We start from the raw sequence: 17,750 nt of genomic DNA, 5'->3' as shown, positions 1-17,750 counted from the left end.
GCAGCGCCCGGCGAGCCTCCAGACCGCCATGAGTTTGGCCTGGGCATTCGAGAAACGGGCTGCCGAGGCAGCGCGCGCTGTCTCGGCAACGGCGCCCCGCCCAGGGACGCGGCAGCGCCCCCCTGCGCCGTCCCAGCCTGCGACGGCACCACCTGCCGAGAAGCAAGATGAGCAGCGTCCACGCTTCCGTCGCCTCTCCCCTGAAGAAATTGCAGAGAAGCGTGCGAACGGGCAATGTTACTTCTGCCCTAAGAAGTTCACCAAAGAACACCGGTGTGCTCGCAAGGATGTCTTCTTGATGGAACTAGAAGATGGCGAGGAGCTTTCTGACGACGCGGACACTGTCAGTATCTCCCTCCATGCACTGACTGGGATCACCGCGGCCGACACCCTGAAGCTCCGCGTACGTGTGGCGGGCGCAGATTTGGTCGCCCGTGTCGACACGGGCTCCACCCACACCTTCATCAGCACCGACATCGCCTCTAAGCTCGGCCTCCACGTCACACCACGGCCGGGCTTATCAGTCAAAGTCGCCAATGGGGAACGCGTGGCTAGCGGCGGCCTCTGTGCATCCACCGACGTGCTGCCATCGACTGCTATATGCTACCATTGGCCGACTTTGACATGGTCCTAGGGGTGCGCTGGCTGCGCACCTTGGGGCCCATCATTTGGAATTTCGCCGCTCTCTCCATGCTTTTCTGGCGCGATGGCCGCACCGTCCTCTGGACAGGGATCGGCGGAGCCTCGCCGCCAGCTCTCGCCCTCGCCTCCGGCATGGAATTGCTTCCCCAGCTGTTGGACGCCTACGCCGGCATCTTCGCCGAGCCCCATGGCTTGCCGCTGCTGCGCCGACAGGACCACCGCATACACCTACTACCGGCAACAGCACCGGTGGCTGTGCGGCCATATGGGTACCCCAGCTGTTGAAAGATGAGTTAGAGCGTCAGTGTGACGACATGATGCAGCAAGGCATCATTCGGGAGTCGACATCGCCGTTCTCCTCCCCGGTGCTGCTCGTGAAGAAGCGGGACCTCACGTGGCGTTTCTGCGTCGACTACTGCGCCCTCAATGACAAGACCGTGAAGGACAAGTTTCTTATACCGGTCGTCGATGAGCTGCTGGACGAACTAAAGGGCACACGGTACTTCACCAAGCTCGACCTCCGCAGTGGCTACCACCAGGTCCGGATGCACCCGGACGACATCGAGAAGACGGCGTTCCGCACGCACCTAGGGCATTATGAGTTCTTGGTGATGCCGTTTGGACTCACGAATGCTCCGGTGACTTTTCAAGCTCTCATGAACGACGTCCTCAAGCCCTTCCTACGCCGATTCGTTCTTGTATTTTTTAATGATATCTTAATCTACAGTTCTTCTTGGGCCGAACATCTACAGCACGTCAAGGCGGTCTTTCAGCGCTTGCGTGAACACTTGCTGTTCGTCAAGCGTTCAAAGTGCTTCTTCGGAGAAGAATCTGTGGGGTACCTTGTCCACATCATCTCTCACGCTGGTGTCGCCATGGACCCAGAGAAGGTGGCTGCTGTGGAGGCTTGGCCCCGGCCACGGACGCTGCGGGCACTTCGGGGATTTCTCGGTCTCACCGGTTACTACCGAAGTTCATTGCGGGCTACGGCGCAGTGGCTGCCCCTCTGACCGCCCTGCTCAAAGGGGGGGCTTTCTCGTGGAATGATGCTGCAGAACGGGCGTTCCTCGACCTCAAAAGGGCGCTCACGTCGGCACCTCTGCTGCAGCTGCCGGACTTTTCATGATGAATCTTCGTTGATTGTGATGCATCGGGCTCTGGTTTTGGTGCTGTCCTCCAGGGCGATGGCGCAATATCTTTCTTTAGTCGGGCTGTGGCGCCTCATCATGCCAAGCTGCCAGCGTATGAGCGTGAACTCATTGGTCTTGTCAAAGCAGTCCGCAATTGGAGGCCTTACCTTTGGGGACGTGCATTCACGGTTCGTACTGATCATCGTCCTCTGAAGTTTTTACTTGATCAGCGTCTTTCCACAATTCCTCAGCATAATTGGGTCAGCAAGCTATTTGGATATGATCTCACGGTGGAATACCAGCCAGGCAAACAAAATGTTGCAGCAGATGCTTTGTCTCGCCGCGACAAAGATTCTTCCGTGATGGCCCTGTCCATGCCATCCTTTGATTTGTTCAGTGAGCTGCGGGCAGAACATCAGGCCAATGTGAAGGTTCAGCAAATTTTGGCAGATATTGCAGCTGGGACAGCAGCGCCTGGTTGGTCTTTGGTGGATGGCTTGTTGCTATTTCATGGCAATATTTTTGTTCCAGATGACTCTTCATTGTGGCCTCGCTTGCTTGATGATGCTCACGAGGCTGGTCATGAGGGAATCCAGAAGACGTTACACAGATTGCAGTCATCATTTTATAACCCTCATATGGCCCGATTGGTTCGTGTCTGCTTGGTTTGCCAGCAGAACAAGACTGAGCACTTGCATCCGGGCGGCTTATTGAAGCCCCTGCCTGTTCCTAGTACTGTTTGGAGTGACATTGCTATGGATTTTATTGAGGGTTTTCCCAAAGTTGGTGGCAAATCTGTGATTCTTACAGTGGTGGACAGATTCTCTAAATATGGACATTTCATTCCTCTTAGCCATCCCTATTCTGCAAGTTCAGTGGCTCGTGCCTTCTTCGACCATATTGTCAAGCTTCATGGTATGCCTTGCTCCATTGTCAAGCTTCATGGTATGACCCAGTGTTTACTAGCAATTTTTGGACTGAGTTGTTCCACCTTTCCGGGACCAAGTTGCGGCTCAGCTCTGCCTTTCACCCTCAAACTGATGGACAGTCCGAGGTTACCAATAAGATCATTGTAATGTACCTGCATTGTTTAGCGGGTGATCGTCCTCGTTCCTGGTTGCAGTGGTTGCCTTGGGCTGAGTATTGCTATAATACTTCGTACCAGTCTTCATTGCAGGTTACTCCTTTTCGAGTGGTATATGGCCGAGACCCTCCTCGGCAGGTTACTCCTTTTCGAGTGGTCATATTGCACAAAGTCCCAACTAAGTACATTACCCTCATTAAGGATATGTACAAGGATGCGACGATGTTTGTCCGGACATGTGATGGCAACACCACTGACTTTCCTATTAACATAGGCCTACACCAGGGGTCAGTATTGAGCCCTTATTTATTTGCTTTAGTGATGGATGAGGTCACAAGGGATATACAAGGTGAGATCCCTTGGTGTATGCTCTTTGTTGATGATGTGGTGCTAGTTGACGAGAGTAGGGCAGGGGTTAATAGGAAGTTAGAGCTGTGGAGACGCACGTTAGAATCGAAAGTGTTCAGACCTAGTAGGACCAAGACCGAGTACATGATGTGCGATTTCAGCGCGACTAGGCATGAGGGGGGAGACGTTAGTCTAGATGGGCAAGTGGTGGTCCAGAAGGATACTTTTCGGTATTTAGGATCGGTGCTACAAAAGGATGGCGACATTGATGAAGATGTTAGGCATAGAATTTCAGCTGGCTGGTTGAAATGGCAGCAAGCTTCTGGCATCCCTTGTGACAAGAGGGTGCCACAAAAGCTAAAAGGCAAATTCTATAGGACCGCAATTCGTCCGGCGATGTTATACAGTGCTGAATGTTGGCCTACAAAAAGGCGACATGTCCAGCAACTGAGTGTAGCAGAGATGCGGATGTTGCGGTGGTTTTGCGGGCACACAAGGAGGGATAGAGTTCGGAACGAAGTTATTCGGGATAGGGTCGGGGTGGCACCAATTGAGGAGAAACTTACCCAGCATCGGCTGAGATGGTTTGGACATGTCCAACGAAGGCCTCCTGTGGCGCCGGTGCGTAATGGGGTTCTTGAGCGGGTCGATAATGTAAAGAGGGGTAGAGGTAGACCTAAACTGACGTGGGATGAGTCGGTTAAGAGAGACCTTAAGGATTGGAATATCTCTAAAGAGATAGCTTTGGATAGGAGCGCTTGGAGACTAGCTATCAATGTGCCTGAACATTGAACTTATTTCTTTCGGGTTTCATCTCTAGATTACCCCAACTTGCTTGGGAAAAAAGACTATGTTGTTGTTGTATATGGCCGAGACCCTCCTGCTATGGTCCAGTATGTTTCTGGTTTTCTGCTAGGGCTCGTGCTGTTGATCAGCAGTTGCGAGATCGAGATGAATTTTTGAAGGAGATTCGCGAGCGTCTATTGTTGGCTCAAGATGTAATGAAAGCCAGTCATGATAAGAAGCGCCGGGACCTGGAATTTTCTGTTGGTGACTGGGTTTGGCTTCGTCTTCATCATCGCACGGCTGTGGGGATTACTTCCAGTATTTCTAAGCTTGCCCCCAGATTTTATGGGCCATTCCAGGTTATTGCTCGCATTGGGGATGTAGCTTATCGTCTCCAACTTCCTGAGAAGGCAAGGATTCATAATGTGTTTCATGTTGGGCTTCTCAAAAAGTTCATTGGTGACCCTCCTGCTGCAGCTCCAGTATAGCTGGGCATATTACCCGAAACCCGAAACCCGTACCCGAACCCGAAAAACCCGAACTCGAAAAACCCGAAGACTAAATCGGGTAGCAAGTTCCGGTACCCGAAATTATTATGGGTAATTCGGGTTTTGATCCCCGATACTCGAATTACCCGAAAAACCCGAAATTAAAAAAGTCTTACCTGAAATACTCCCATGGGCTTGCAATTTCAGCCCAGTCAGCCCAAAATCTCATGCTCCGCACGGCCCACCAAGGCTAAAATCTTATCTGTGTCATCCCAAGGGCTCTTTCTCACCGTCAAAACACAAAGTAAAATATCTTCCGTCTCTCTCATCTGCATCTGCATCTCGCTCTCCGCAGGATGCGGACCGCAGCGGCGCCGCGAGCCATCGGAGTGCCCTGCGACCGGTGGCTGTCAGGCATCTGCGCCCCCGCCAGCCCGCCCCCGGCCTCCCGCCGCTGCTATAACTCTGCCGGCTACCGATTCCTGGCACTGTCGCGTAGCCCCATATGCTCGATCTGAGTTTGGTCGATTCAATCCATGGCGTTGTCGAGGCTCACGTCCACAGGACTGCAGGTGCAGGTCTACGACGTGTGCTTGCGGAGCTCCTCCATCTGTGGGGAGCGGAGGCCGGGGAGCGCCGATTCTTGAGGAAGCCTCCGTCAGTCGCCGCTGACGCTACTGGTGAGCAGCTTCTCGGGTATTTCGGGAATACCCGAACCCGAAATATCGGGTACCCGAATTATCGGATTTTCTTTTTCTCGAGCAATTTTCAGGTTCCAGTTTTCAAAACCCGAAATTTGAAAAACCCGAATTACCCGACCCGAATTTTTCGGGTTACCCGATTGCCCAGCCATAAGCTCAAGTGCCTTTACCTCCAATAGTCCATGGTCGTGTGCTGCCTACTCCTTCAAAAATTCTTCGCGCTCGGCTGAATCGTGGCGTTTGGGAATTGTTGATTCACTGGGAAGGCCGTGCTGCTTCGGAGGCCACTTGGGAGCGGCTGCCTGTTTTTGTTGCTGATTATCCAGACTTTCACGTCGAGGACGAGTTGTTTCTCGGGGAGGGGGGAAATGTCACGGACTCTTTTGTTGGGCGTGTATATCGCCGGCGTCCGCGACATACTCAGGATTAGGAGGTTGAGATTTTGTGGAGTATGTTTCTTTTAAGTTAAGATAGAGTCGGAGTCTGTTAAGGAAAGGAGAGATTAATTAGGCAAGAGTGCTTAGGCGCCTGATCTATAAAGGCTGCTAAGAGGATTGTAATCAGTTTTATCGAAGGAATAGAAGTCCCGTGAGGGTTCTGTTCTTCGGTCCTGGCTGGGACATCAGCCGCCGGCGACCAAGGCAGTCCTCCGAGGACCCGTGCTCGCTACCCTCTTCGTTCTTGCTCACAATCTCAATTGCTTCTAGTTTCTCCTCTGCGCACTCCCATCCGGCCTCGCCATACCATGTATATAACCATATTGGCAGAATTAGCACCAACCTTTTTTAGTAGAATAGAACAATACACTTGGTAAATGCCAAGTATGGTGATTTTTGAATCTATTGATGTTTTCAATTCAGACTCGTTACTGTAACCAGTAGCACCATTTTGCATGACAAATTAAAATTGGCACGAGCTTAAACCAAACTATATCAATATAAATATTTTTTCCCATAAAATATATGGAACCCAGCAGTACTTTTTTCCTTACCACTAACCACTAGTCCCAGTGTCAACTTTCTTTAAGAGAAAATGATGAAATATAATTTAGCCATGATTCGAGCCATAGCATATGCCGAGTTTGCATTTTAACACCAGCACATGTCACTTTTGTGCAAAAGCTAAACGTGTTGTTTCTTGTTGAATCATTAAGAGTTTTTATCCTGCGCTCGAGGGTACAGATAATAACACTATGAGCCTATGAGGAAGTAAAATTGCCAGTAAGATTTTCAACTGAACGGATCAGTTATACATGAATATGCTGCATAGACAAGATGTACTCATGCGATTCTCATGGAATCTAACTTTTAACAACATAAGGACTACTTTTCCTATAATCTAGCATCCAATTCATTTCATGCGTGTAGCCATGGTTGTGGTGTTTATTTACTGAAGGGACAGAAATTCGGAAATGTACTGTAAGGGTCATGGAATCAAACTAATGTTTAAATAACATTATCAGTTTGCAGTGCACTTCTAATACCGAATATGTACAATACATGCCTCGAAGACATGACATGCGTGAAATGGTTCTTCTGAAGTTTCTGTAAATGTTTAGATAAATAATTGCAGCTCTCCTGATATCTCTTATGCAACATGGTGGCTGCATCTGTATCTATAGAATCGTTCAGGGTATCATGCATGTACTACTGCAAATACAAGGAACAACCTAGCAAAGAACGGTATATACCCCATTATGCATTTCGGAAGACAAAAGCAGTGGTCTATTTTGGCAGAAGACATGTTCAAATGCACCAAATTGACAATGAAGAGTTTAATCGCATGATGAAAACATCGACACTAATCATCAGAACACTTCCACCAACGGCATCTCAGCTATATTTCGCAGCTGCTATTTCCTTTTCACAGTATTTATGAATGAAATAATTCTGACCTCTTGCCCCACTTTTAAGTTGGGTCTTAATACTAGTGAATCACCTCGAAGCTTGAGACCTACTTTGCATGTGCTAATCAGCAATCACGGTTCACCAGTCATGCTCTGACATGCTTCAGTGCACACCTGCAGCATCGGCCAGACATATTCCAGGTCCAAGGAATACACCAAAACTAATTCCTAGCAACCTATCAGCAGCAGCAGCACTGTACATAAACCATACCCAGAAAGGGAAACAGCGATCAGAGTAATCGAAACGACCGCTGATGCACCTCAGGTCGTCCGTGCAGCAAGAATAATTAATCCACACAAAACTAGCACGAAATAACCAAACATGCATGCATCCGAAAACACTTGTCACAACTCGATCCCCATCTAAAATCCGACTTGGGGATCGCCTAGGCACGCGGGGCTGCGATTGGTCGACCTCTCCCTGGCCCCGGAGAGTACGGTTGGGTAGCACCCGCAGTGAGGCTGTGTTTAGATGCGCGAAAATCTGGTAGAAAAAGTCACATCAGACACTGTAGTGTACTGTAGCATTTTTCGTTTGTTTGTGTTAATTATTGTCCTATTACAGGCTAACTAGGCTCAAAAGATTCGTCTCGCAACGTACATCAAAACTATGCAATTAGTTTTTTTATTTACCTACATTTAGTACTCCATGCATGAGTCATTTGCTATATTTAATGTTTCGATGTGATTTCGATGTAATGGAAAATTTGGAGGAATGAGAGGGAAGTGAACACAACCTCTACAGGAGTCGGGTCTATGTCTGTCGGGTACAAAGGGAGCGAGGTAGGGAATGACACGAAATGTTTTCTCTCTCTATTACTCCCTCCTTCCCCGTTTCTTAGGCGTATGAGCAAAATTAACTTTTCTATAAATATAGGGCGCACCCCGTCGCTCAGCAGCTCTTTACCTCGGTAAGCCACGTAATTAAGCCCCTTGCCAGGCAAATGGCGCGCGTGGTTGGGTGAGAGAAAGTTTGCTGCGGAGGAAGTTTAATTAGCGGTTAAACAGAGACGAGATTCAAGGGGCTGCATGCCTTCATGCAAACGGGAGTAAATGCTCCTTGGTCTCTGGAGTAGGAGGTTATCCGCCCTACAAATGTGGAAGGAGGGAGTATCTGATGATGAAAAATAAACTGTCGTCTTACCCTTTCTAGAAAACCAAACCAAACCATTTTGTAATGACAAACGAAGTATCCTGGAAATTAGTTAACTTCCATGCATGCTCATTGCTCAATGTATGAAGGTTACATCAATAAATTATATTTCAAAGATATTTTAGTACAACATTGATTTTGTAGCAACTAATGACGTACAAGTCTACATCTAAAGACTTTAACAAAAAAACGTAATACGCCTAATAAAAATCCTAATATGCCCAATAAAATTATCAGATCTTGCACTCGGCAATTTTCGGTACGCTAGTGACGTGTAGCCAACACCGGCAAAGCCAAGGGCTCGAGGTACAGCCACACAAAAACACACACCAATGTGACAGTTTGGTTGTTGGTCTCACTCTGTCACGCCGCTGGTGAGATATGAAAATCGCCACCACGCCCGCAATATGAAAACGCATAGAAAACTGCCGTATTTCGTTTGATGTGCCTAAAGTTTCGTGGCAACTGGCAACCAACCAAGGTCCAGCTTTTTTTTTTTGGCAACACGTTCAGCATCCGGGAGTCATCTCTCCTCCCCTCGCGTCACTGCCGGGCTGTGTTTCACTGGGTGTGCTGGATGAGCCCAGCTTTCTCCTCCGATCACCTCCAGCCCCGTTCGCTTTTTCTTTTCTTTTCTTTGCCCCTCCCTCCGTGGATATATAGAGAAACAAAAATCCCGGCAACATTTATTTCTTTGGGATGCACGGCGGCAAGAAGTTTCAGTCAGCGAGCACACTGTGCACGTGCCCAAACCAGTCGGTTTCGCCCAGGTTGCTGCCGTGTCGTGTCCCAGCCCGAGCCGCTCGCTCGGCCCGCGCTCCGTCGACGGTCGTCGGCCCACTGCGAGCCACGGAGGGAAGGAAACGGCCGAGATAAAATAATCCCCGGACGCGGACAGCCGCGAACCCCCCTACCACCGGGTCCCGGTCCGTCCCCAAGTCTCCGTCGCCACCGTCCATGGCCCGGCGGCCCGTGCAAGAGAGCCAAGACACCTCTCTCTCTCTCTCTCTCTCTCTCTCTCTCTCTCTCTCTCTCTCTCTCTCTCTCTCCTGCCTTTCTGTCTGACGACACAACAGTAGCCCAGTCCAGCGACAGCCTGCGCTGCACTAGTACGTGTTCGGCGCTTTTTTTTTGAAGGGGGCTCCCACTCCTCACTTTTCGGTCCCGGGGAGACAGAAGAGACAACCAGCAGGCACTTTCGTAGCCATGCTTGAGATATCTGCGGACTTGGTGATCATATGGCAATTGGCAACAGGAGCTAGCCAACGCCAGAGACCAGCTCACCAGGCAGGCAGGCACCAGCGCGCGCCTCTCGGATGCCAAGGACGGTGTGGTCATTTCCACGTAGGAGTATTCTGTCGTCGTCGTCTCGTGTCACAAGGTATCATGGACGGAGACCTCACGTTTTTGGTAGGAAGGCACGATGCTATCATGTCAGCCATTCGTACGTTACCAAGTCATTGCTCGGGTAGAGAGAAATCCTGTAGCAGCCAAACAAAGTCGTTGGAGGTAGCCGCTCGGGCTGGTCAAATATAATATAACCGAGAACCAAACCAAAATAATCGAGAACCGGAACCAAAAGAATCAGAACTGAGAAAGTTCGGTTCTATTTCGGTTCCGTGTTCTGAAGAGCCAAAATTTCTCGGTTATTTTGGTTCTTTAGTTCGGTTAACAGAAGAACCTAACCCATGAAAAATTTAGCCCAACTGGGCAGCTAGCCAAGGCCCAACCTAGCCCAAATAGGAACCCTACCAAGCACTAAGCAGACCCATCAACCCAACGCAGGCCCCGGCGCCGCCCTCCTCCCCTCCCGGGCATGTGCCGCCCGATGGGACAACGTCTCGGCTTGCACGGCGGTGGCGGCATCCAGTAGCGAGGGGCAGCAGCGGCGGCACTTCTCCGCGAGCAGATCTAGCACGTGCACGGCGGCGGCGGCGGCCACCTCGACGCGAGTCGAACGGCGGCACAGATGGTAGGGCGGCGCGCGGCCGTGGAGGCCGGCCGGCTGCGGCAACGCACGGAGGCAGGGTGGCACCGACGACAGCTTCCGCACAGCGAGTCGGTGACAACAGCTTCCTCCGTATTCATGGCAGCTTAGTTAGCTCGGGTAGTACCAGAACCGAATCAAACTTACTGATACCGGATTTGGTCGGTTCCTCAAATCCACAGGAACCGATCAGTTCTAGTTTTCAGGGAACCAAAATTCTCGGTTCGATCGGTTGCGGTTCTTCTCGGGAGTACCGAATGCCCACCCTAGTGGCCACCGTGCAGTGGCGTGCTCGCAGCAGGACTAGGCATGGCATGGCCAGCAACCACGTCCGGCTGGAGCTCCCGTGGTTAGCTGTCTCCCTGTAGCCACCTCGAGCTCCTGCGGCCCAGCTGTCTTGTGCCACCGCCCCGTGCTCCCATGGCTGTCCGTCCCTGCGGCCACCCTGCCTCGTGCTCGCGTAGCTGGCCATCCCCGCCGTGGGCTCACACGTGCGCGTGCGTTGCCAGCCGCTCGACTCGGCCCCCGCCTCCTATGTGGAAGCCGAAATGGGCTCCCGACCGAGGACAAGATAGGAATACAACGAGTGGGACCGCATCGTGGCTCCGCCTCCTCTGTGAAAGCCGAACGGGCCTCAGGTGCGGCTCTTGGAATGGCGCTGCTCCTTTTGCATCTGTTTGGTGGGGCTCCGGGTGGAGCTGATTTTGGAGCCGCTGGAGGAGCCCTGCCAAAGGAGCTCTTATTAGTCAAATCTAGAATACAAGAGACAAACAAACATTTTGGTACTATATTTCGCATTTGCCAACATATCATACAAACAAACATGTACTAGGCATGTAGGGTAAGAAATTAGGACAAAGTTCAATAGCATAACCAGTGACTTTATTCTAGGTAATCCAATTCCAACATTACACCTGTTGTTGCATCACACGAAAAAAGGGTTTCACTACTACAGAAAATTTATCCGAGGCGGGCAGGCTAACCGCCTCGGAAGCAGGGTCACGATTAATCGGACGCTTTACCAAGGCGGGCGTCCAACCATCACGATTAATCATTTAATCGAGACGGTCCTCTTAACACAACCGCCTCCATTGATACATGATTAACGGAGGCGGTTGCCTTAACAGGACCGCCTCGATTAAGCTATTAACCGAGGCGGGCCGCCGGACCGCCCACCTACGAGCCCATTTTTAAGGCAGCGGAAAATAATTTTTTAGTAGTGTTTTTATTTTACCTCTATTTTTTTCAACTACGCGGATTTGCCCATGCTTTTTGAGAACTAAGGGACGGTTTACCCCTTGTTTTAACTCTGTTCGTCAGAGGCCTCCAACAAAAATCAAAATAGGCTGGGAAAGTATTCACAACAGTGAGAAAAGACTACAGTACCCCTCCTCTTATCCAAAACATCTACCCTTCACTCCCATCTCCAAATCTCACGATTCCTACGGGCGGCGGGAGCTGGGTGCCTGGGTCAGCCTCCAGGCAGCAGCAGGAAGCGGTGGCGGCGGCATGACCAGCGGCTGCCGGCTCAGCCTCGCGTGAGGCGCAGGCTTGCTCGGCCGGCCAGGGGCCTAGCTCGCGCGGGAAAAGGCGCGTGCGGTGCGGGCTCGCTCGGGTGGGCAGGGTCCTGGCTCGCGTGTCCCAGGTGTGCGCGGCGGGCAGGCGCGCGAGCCCGGCTACCGCGGCCACCCAGGGGCAGGCGCAGCCGCCAGTCGCCCGAGGCCTCCCACGCACGCACAGCTTCTTCTGATCGTCTAACCATCTGCAATCATCAGACACAAGAAGCTTCAACCAACTTGACTAAGCAAGGTGTTCGACATTGTTTTGTGATAAGTACAACGTCTTTTGTACTGTGCCCATTCGGTGGTGTATACCGGCGTGAGCTGCCAGAGCCTCCTGCTCTTCTGGCAAGGTCGTCAGGGGCGGAGCTGGGCCAAGCTCATGGCTAGGGCCATTCAGTGGACAACATTTGCTAGTTGGGCTGGGACACTTATGCTACAGTAGCTACAGTACGCATGCCCTAGTTGCTCTAGGCTTATATCCGGCACTGAAGGCCGTCGTCGTTGACACCGCCCTGACCACGGCCCGATCGACTCGGAGCTCTAGCGCGTTCCCGCGATCCCATCCGTGGTGAAGGGCAACGCCGGCACAGCCCTCTCCGCAAGCTCCTCACTCCATATCCTCACTCATGATGGAGCTGCCACTCACAATGCAACAGGCGCGCACAGCCGGTTTTCCTGTGGAGACCCCACGTTCCACAGACACGCCGAGTAAAAACAAGCAAGTTAAATGCACGTTGTGTTATATTGCTGTCAAAATTTTAAAAGTTTGAAAGTTAAAATAATCAGGTTTGAATTTGCTTAATGAATTTCTTTATAGATGTGGCCAAGTGTTGTCTGGTTCTTCTTTCCAAAATAAGGTAAAATCACAAAGTTCACACAATAGTAGGGGCAAATCCGCATTGACAAACAAGTCTTTTTATACCAATTTTAACACTGTTAACTGGTCTTCATGGAACAGGGGGTAAACTCTCCCTTCGCTTACAAAAACGAGGGTAAATTCGCCAGTTGAAAAAATAGAGGTAAAATCACCATTTCGCTTTGAAACACAGACGAGAACGTCAAAGCCCCAAAAAATGTAAATACCCTAAAACCACCAATGCAAAGACAATTTTCTAGGGAGGTGACAACTTTTCGAGTTACTGCGAAGCAACCTCAGTCCATCGGCACTAACCAAAACAGTATTTCCTTTCAGAAGGACAGTCCACATGAACAAGCGAAGTTTATTCGATTGTTGCCTTTTCACTTCTTGGGAGGGCCATTAGCAGTGGCGACTCCACCCTTAGGGGGGTTAAGCTCGTCCCAGGCCTCAATCCATGTGACCATGGAGTCTGCAAGCTTATTGAAGTAGCTATCCACCTTACCGAGCTTCGCCCTCACCTGCTTGGCCAACTCAAGGTAACACTTCTGGACGGTGGTGGCATCCTTTGGAAGGGAAACTGACTGGAAGAAGGGGATGAGCTCCTCTTGCCAGAAGATGCCATTGTATTCCTTCTTCAGGTTCACAAACGGGTTGCTTGCTTTGCTGTGCCAGATGTAGGGCAAGCCAGTCTTCACACCCAGGCCCAAATGATCTGTAATCACCTGTGTTCCAGTAGAGGAGACATTGGCATGGTTTATTCAGTACAAAGACACTGCCCAAGATACAGATGTCTCTTGCACAATGCAACCAGTACTAACCCACTGTGCATATCCATCTAATCTTTTGTTGCATTTGTAAGCATCACAGCAATACAATTCAAAAGGAAACAACATAACATACCTTTGTGCACCATCCTGCCCACATATCATCGTAGCGACCAATAGGCTGGCCATCGCCCATAAGACCAAAATACATCGCAGGACCAATGAGCTCACGGTCAAATGCAAGGTTCATTCCGCACATAGGGAAGAGGGTGCCCTTTGGGATTGTAAGAATAGCATCCACATACCTGATTTAATTTCAAGAAAGAAATACCAGATTAGCAAAAGAAGATTGCCTAAACGATGGAAGGTGTTGGAATGTACCACATTTACGGCTTTACCTCGTATTCCTCTCTAGGGGCTTGACAAGCTGGGTAGGGGCATCGTAGTCTGGAATGTTGAGCCACAGCCCATGGGAAACAACAGTTGGGACACCCTCGCGCAGGCTGAAGGGGTACCCACGAACAAAATCGGCACCATCACGGTATGGGTCATATAAAGTATTGAAGAAAAATGGAGTTGATGGGCTCAGAAGATTCTTGATGTGCTGCTCAAGAGCATTGATGTCCTTTCCTGATGGATCTTTAGCAACCTGCGAGTTTGCAAAAGAACAGGTCACTGACAAGCCAAGGACAAACAATAGAGGAAGATCTGGCAGAATAAGCAGTACCTAAATCTATTTAACAAGTACAGAGTAGATGACTGAAATAATGGCATCACATTCCAAGTCTATAAACTATATAGTGCAAGGCATATACTTGTAACATGTGCTGGTGTCAGCTACCAGCTAACATAGAAAGAATATTCACATAGAAAACTATTCTGTAGCCTGCAGGTCTTTCCTTCATGCAAGTAATGCCACGAATGCGAACATCAGCAAACAAATTTTTAAAGAAATAGCAGTTCAAAAGGAAGCCAAGCTCTTAAAAGTTAAACGTTAGCTTCTAAATTAATGGATAAAGATGTTTGCTTCACCATAAATCTCCACATCATAAGCGAGCCAATGGCCCTAGAGTAACACTGTCAAGATTTTAGAACCATAGGAACATTTCTATTACGCCAATGCTAATCCCTATATATTTTTAAAATGGATCTTGATACATGACTTTGTTGTGTTTCTTGGTCCTTCCTTTTTTACAAAGTATTGTTTTAATAAGTATTTAGGCACCCCTGACCTCCAGTTTATCAGAGTTCCAATAATGCAAAGGAAAAAAACATAAGGTGCAGTGCAATGCAAGGCTTGATGATGACCTGGTCCAGCAGGCAGTGGTGATTTCAGGACAGTTGTAGCTCCAAACTAGCATTAAATTATATTTCTAGTGCAAAGGCAAGATGTATGGTCACAAACTCATAATAAAAGCTTATGGAAATAAAAAAGATAGGATGGTCCAAGAGTACATAGATAATATCGTTCACTCCAACCACGTTGCTTGTATGCTTAGGCTTCGGAATAAACCACACACTATGTGCATGCCGTCCATATAACTCTACTGTTACATTTTGTATTGTCATCTTTGTCCCCTAGTTACTCAGTCTACTGATCATGGCCCTGAAACATTAAAAAAAGTGTATATGCACCAACACAACAAACAGAATATGGCGGCAAGGCGATATGTACAAGTTATCCAATAGCCATTGTGAATTAGCAGACACCAAAGATCATTAGATCAAAAATTCATAGTCCAGTGCATATAACATTATAACCTCCAGCTGGAAGCAAATAATACAGGGCCAAAGAAGTGAGGTTGCATCCAATACTTGATACATTTGAGTAGTATAGAAAGTCAAAACTCTAGCCTAAGTAACATGATTAGAACTGATAGCTGCAACCACCATACGCATGACCTACGAGCTTGTGAAAAGTTTGCATCCCAATGCAAATCTCAATCTGGATACGCCTTGTATCCCGAAATTTGACGAGTCAATTCATTCCCACGAAGAAAACAACCCGAGGATTCTTGCTGTATTTTACCCGTCACCTACCTAACCGGAACTGAGAACCCAAGCCCACCAAATCGCGCCCAATAACGGCAAAGACTACCCGCAATAGAAGAGGCACAATGAGAAACTAGATCTCGGATCATCACAGGGAAAGGATAGGAGCGGAGAGGAGCTGGAGGGAACTCACGAAGCAGTCGTCGTCGATGGTGTAGACGTACTTCTTCTTGGAGACCATGTAGCCGAAGCAGCGGCAGGCCGAGTCCTTGAAGGAGATGCAGGAGGCCTTGGGCCCCAGCATGCGGTTGATGTCGTTCCGGTTGTAGAGCTCGTAGTCGAAGCCCTCGGGGACGCGGATGCTCTTGCTGGGGTCGCCGTCCTGGATGATGATGAGGTGGTAGGGCTGGAAGAAGGGCCGCCACATCTCGAGGAAGTCGAGGTTGCGGATCGTCGGGATGACGATGTCCAGCTCGTCCTTGAGCAGCGGCGGGGCGGACGCCATTGCGGGCGAGCGGATGGGAGGGTCGCGGCAGGCCGGGCGGTGATGGTGGTGGCGGGGTGGGGACTGCCGGACTAGGGAGTGAAATGGCGGAGTATAAAAAGGAGGAAGGAGGGCGGGTGGACCCATTCAAACGTCCGGCCATTTAGAAGCCCGTCCGAAACTTCCTTTTTTTACAAAGTATTATTTTAATAAATATTAAGGCACCCCTGACGTCCAGTTTATTAGAGTCCCAACAATGCAAGGAAAAGACACAAGGTGAAGTGCAATGCAAGGCTTGATGATGACCTGGTCCACCAGGCGGTGGTGATTTCAGGGCAGTGGTACATCCGATCCAAACTGGAATTAAATTACATTTCTAGTGCAAAGGCATGATGTATGGTCACAAACTCATAATAAAAGCTTATGGCAATAAAAAAAGATAGGAGGGTAAAAGAGTACATGGATAATATCGTTCAGTCCAACCACGTTGCTTGTATGCTTGGCTTCGGAATTAACCACATTATGTGCAGTCCAGATAACTCTCTATTGTTACTTTTTGCATTATCATTTTCGTCCCCTAGTTACTCATCTATTGATCATGGCCTTGAAACATTAAAAAATGTGGATATGCACCAACACAACCGACAAAATATGACGGCAAGGCGACGTGTACAAGTTATCCAATAGCCATTGTGAATTAGCATACACCAAAGATCATTAGATCAAACGCATATTCCCGTCCATATAACATCGAGCTGGAAGCAATATAGAGCCAAAGAAGTGAGGTTACATCCAATGCTTGATACATTTTAACAGTATAGAACAAGTCAAAAGTCTAGTCCAAGTAACATGAATGGAACTGACAGCTGCAACCAGTATACGCATGACCTAACGCCCTCCAAGGATTGAGGAGAAAATATCCAGCCCCACAGATCAATATAATCCATCATCTGAAACACGTGAAATATGCATGCATTCTATCGACCCAGATCATAGTGCTACACGAGCATAAGACAGGTACGACCATAGCAAACAGGACATAACATGTCAAAAGTTTCCATCCCAAATCTCAATCCGGATATGCAATGTATCCCAACATTTGACAAGTCATTCATTCCCACGAAGAAAACAACCCAAGGATCTCGCAGTATTTTACCCGTCACCTACCTAACCGGATATGAGAACCCAAACCCACCAAATCGTGCCAAATAACGGCAAAGACTACCCGCAACAGAGGAGGCGAAATGCGACACTAGATCTCGGAACATCACAGGGGAAGGATCATAGCGGAGAGGAGCTGGAGAGCACTCACGCACTCGTCGGCGATGGTGTAGATGTACTTCTTGGAGATCATGTAGCCCAAGCAGCGGCAGGCCGAGTCCTTGAAGTTGTTGTGGTTGTAGAACTCGTAGTCGAAGCCCTCGGGGACGCGGATGGTCTTGCTGGGTCGCCGTCCTAAACAAATTTTGTAAATTATCCGGCTAATGGCGATCAGTCACAAGCAACTAAATGTGCTTATCGGTCCGCCGGTACCGATAAGGGCCATCGACACGATTACCTTGACTAGAACTTTCTGACTAATCGGCGACTACCCGCCCACGATTAGACAACTAATCGTCAACTAATCATGATTAGTCGTCCGATTATCGTGTGGGCGACTACTTTTGCGCTGGTAATTTGGCAGCCCATTAGATTTAGATAAATGAGTCTCTTTAGGCAAGCGTTACTTCTAGGCTTCTAGCTCCAAGCCACCGTCCATCCGCTCATCAGCGCAGCCGGCCGTCGTCCGTCCCTGCTGTGCCCATCGGCGCCACCGGCTACTCGTCCATCCTTGCAGTGCCTGTCCCCGCCGCCGTCTGCTCAT

General features: G+C 49.3%; 1 protein-coding gene across 1 annotated transcript; it reads right to left on the bottom strand.

Annotated features, from left to right (window-relative positions):
• Window positions 1-12,700: 12,700 nt before the first annotated feature.
• LOC120707469 (UDP-arabinopyranose mutase 3-like) lies at window positions 12,701-16,000 on the bottom strand. The gene is made up of 4 exons (XM_039992375.1): window positions 15,596-16,000; window positions 13,809-14,059; window positions 13,547-13,715; window positions 12,701-13,368 (listed from the first exon to the last, which is right to left on the bottom strand). Exons 1-4 carry the CDS (start codon window positions 15,905-15,907, stop codon window positions 13,027-13,029), a joined length of 1,074 nt encoding a protein of 357 aa, XP_039848309.1. The 5' UTR covers window positions 15,908-16,000; the 3' UTR covers window positions 12,701-13,026.
• Between the last annotated feature and the right edge of the window lie 1,750 nt (window positions 16,001-17,750).

Source organism: Panicum virgatum, chromosome 5K (assembly GCF_016808335.1).
Source record: "Panicum virgatum strain AP13 chromosome 5K, P.virgatum_v5, whole genome shotgun sequence".
NCBI lineage: Eukaryota > Viridiplantae > Streptophyta > Magnoliopsida > Poales > Poaceae > Panicum > Panicum virgatum.
The sequence above is the reverse complement of the archived record's forward strand: the minus strand, read 5'-3'. Positions and strand labels throughout refer to the sequence as shown.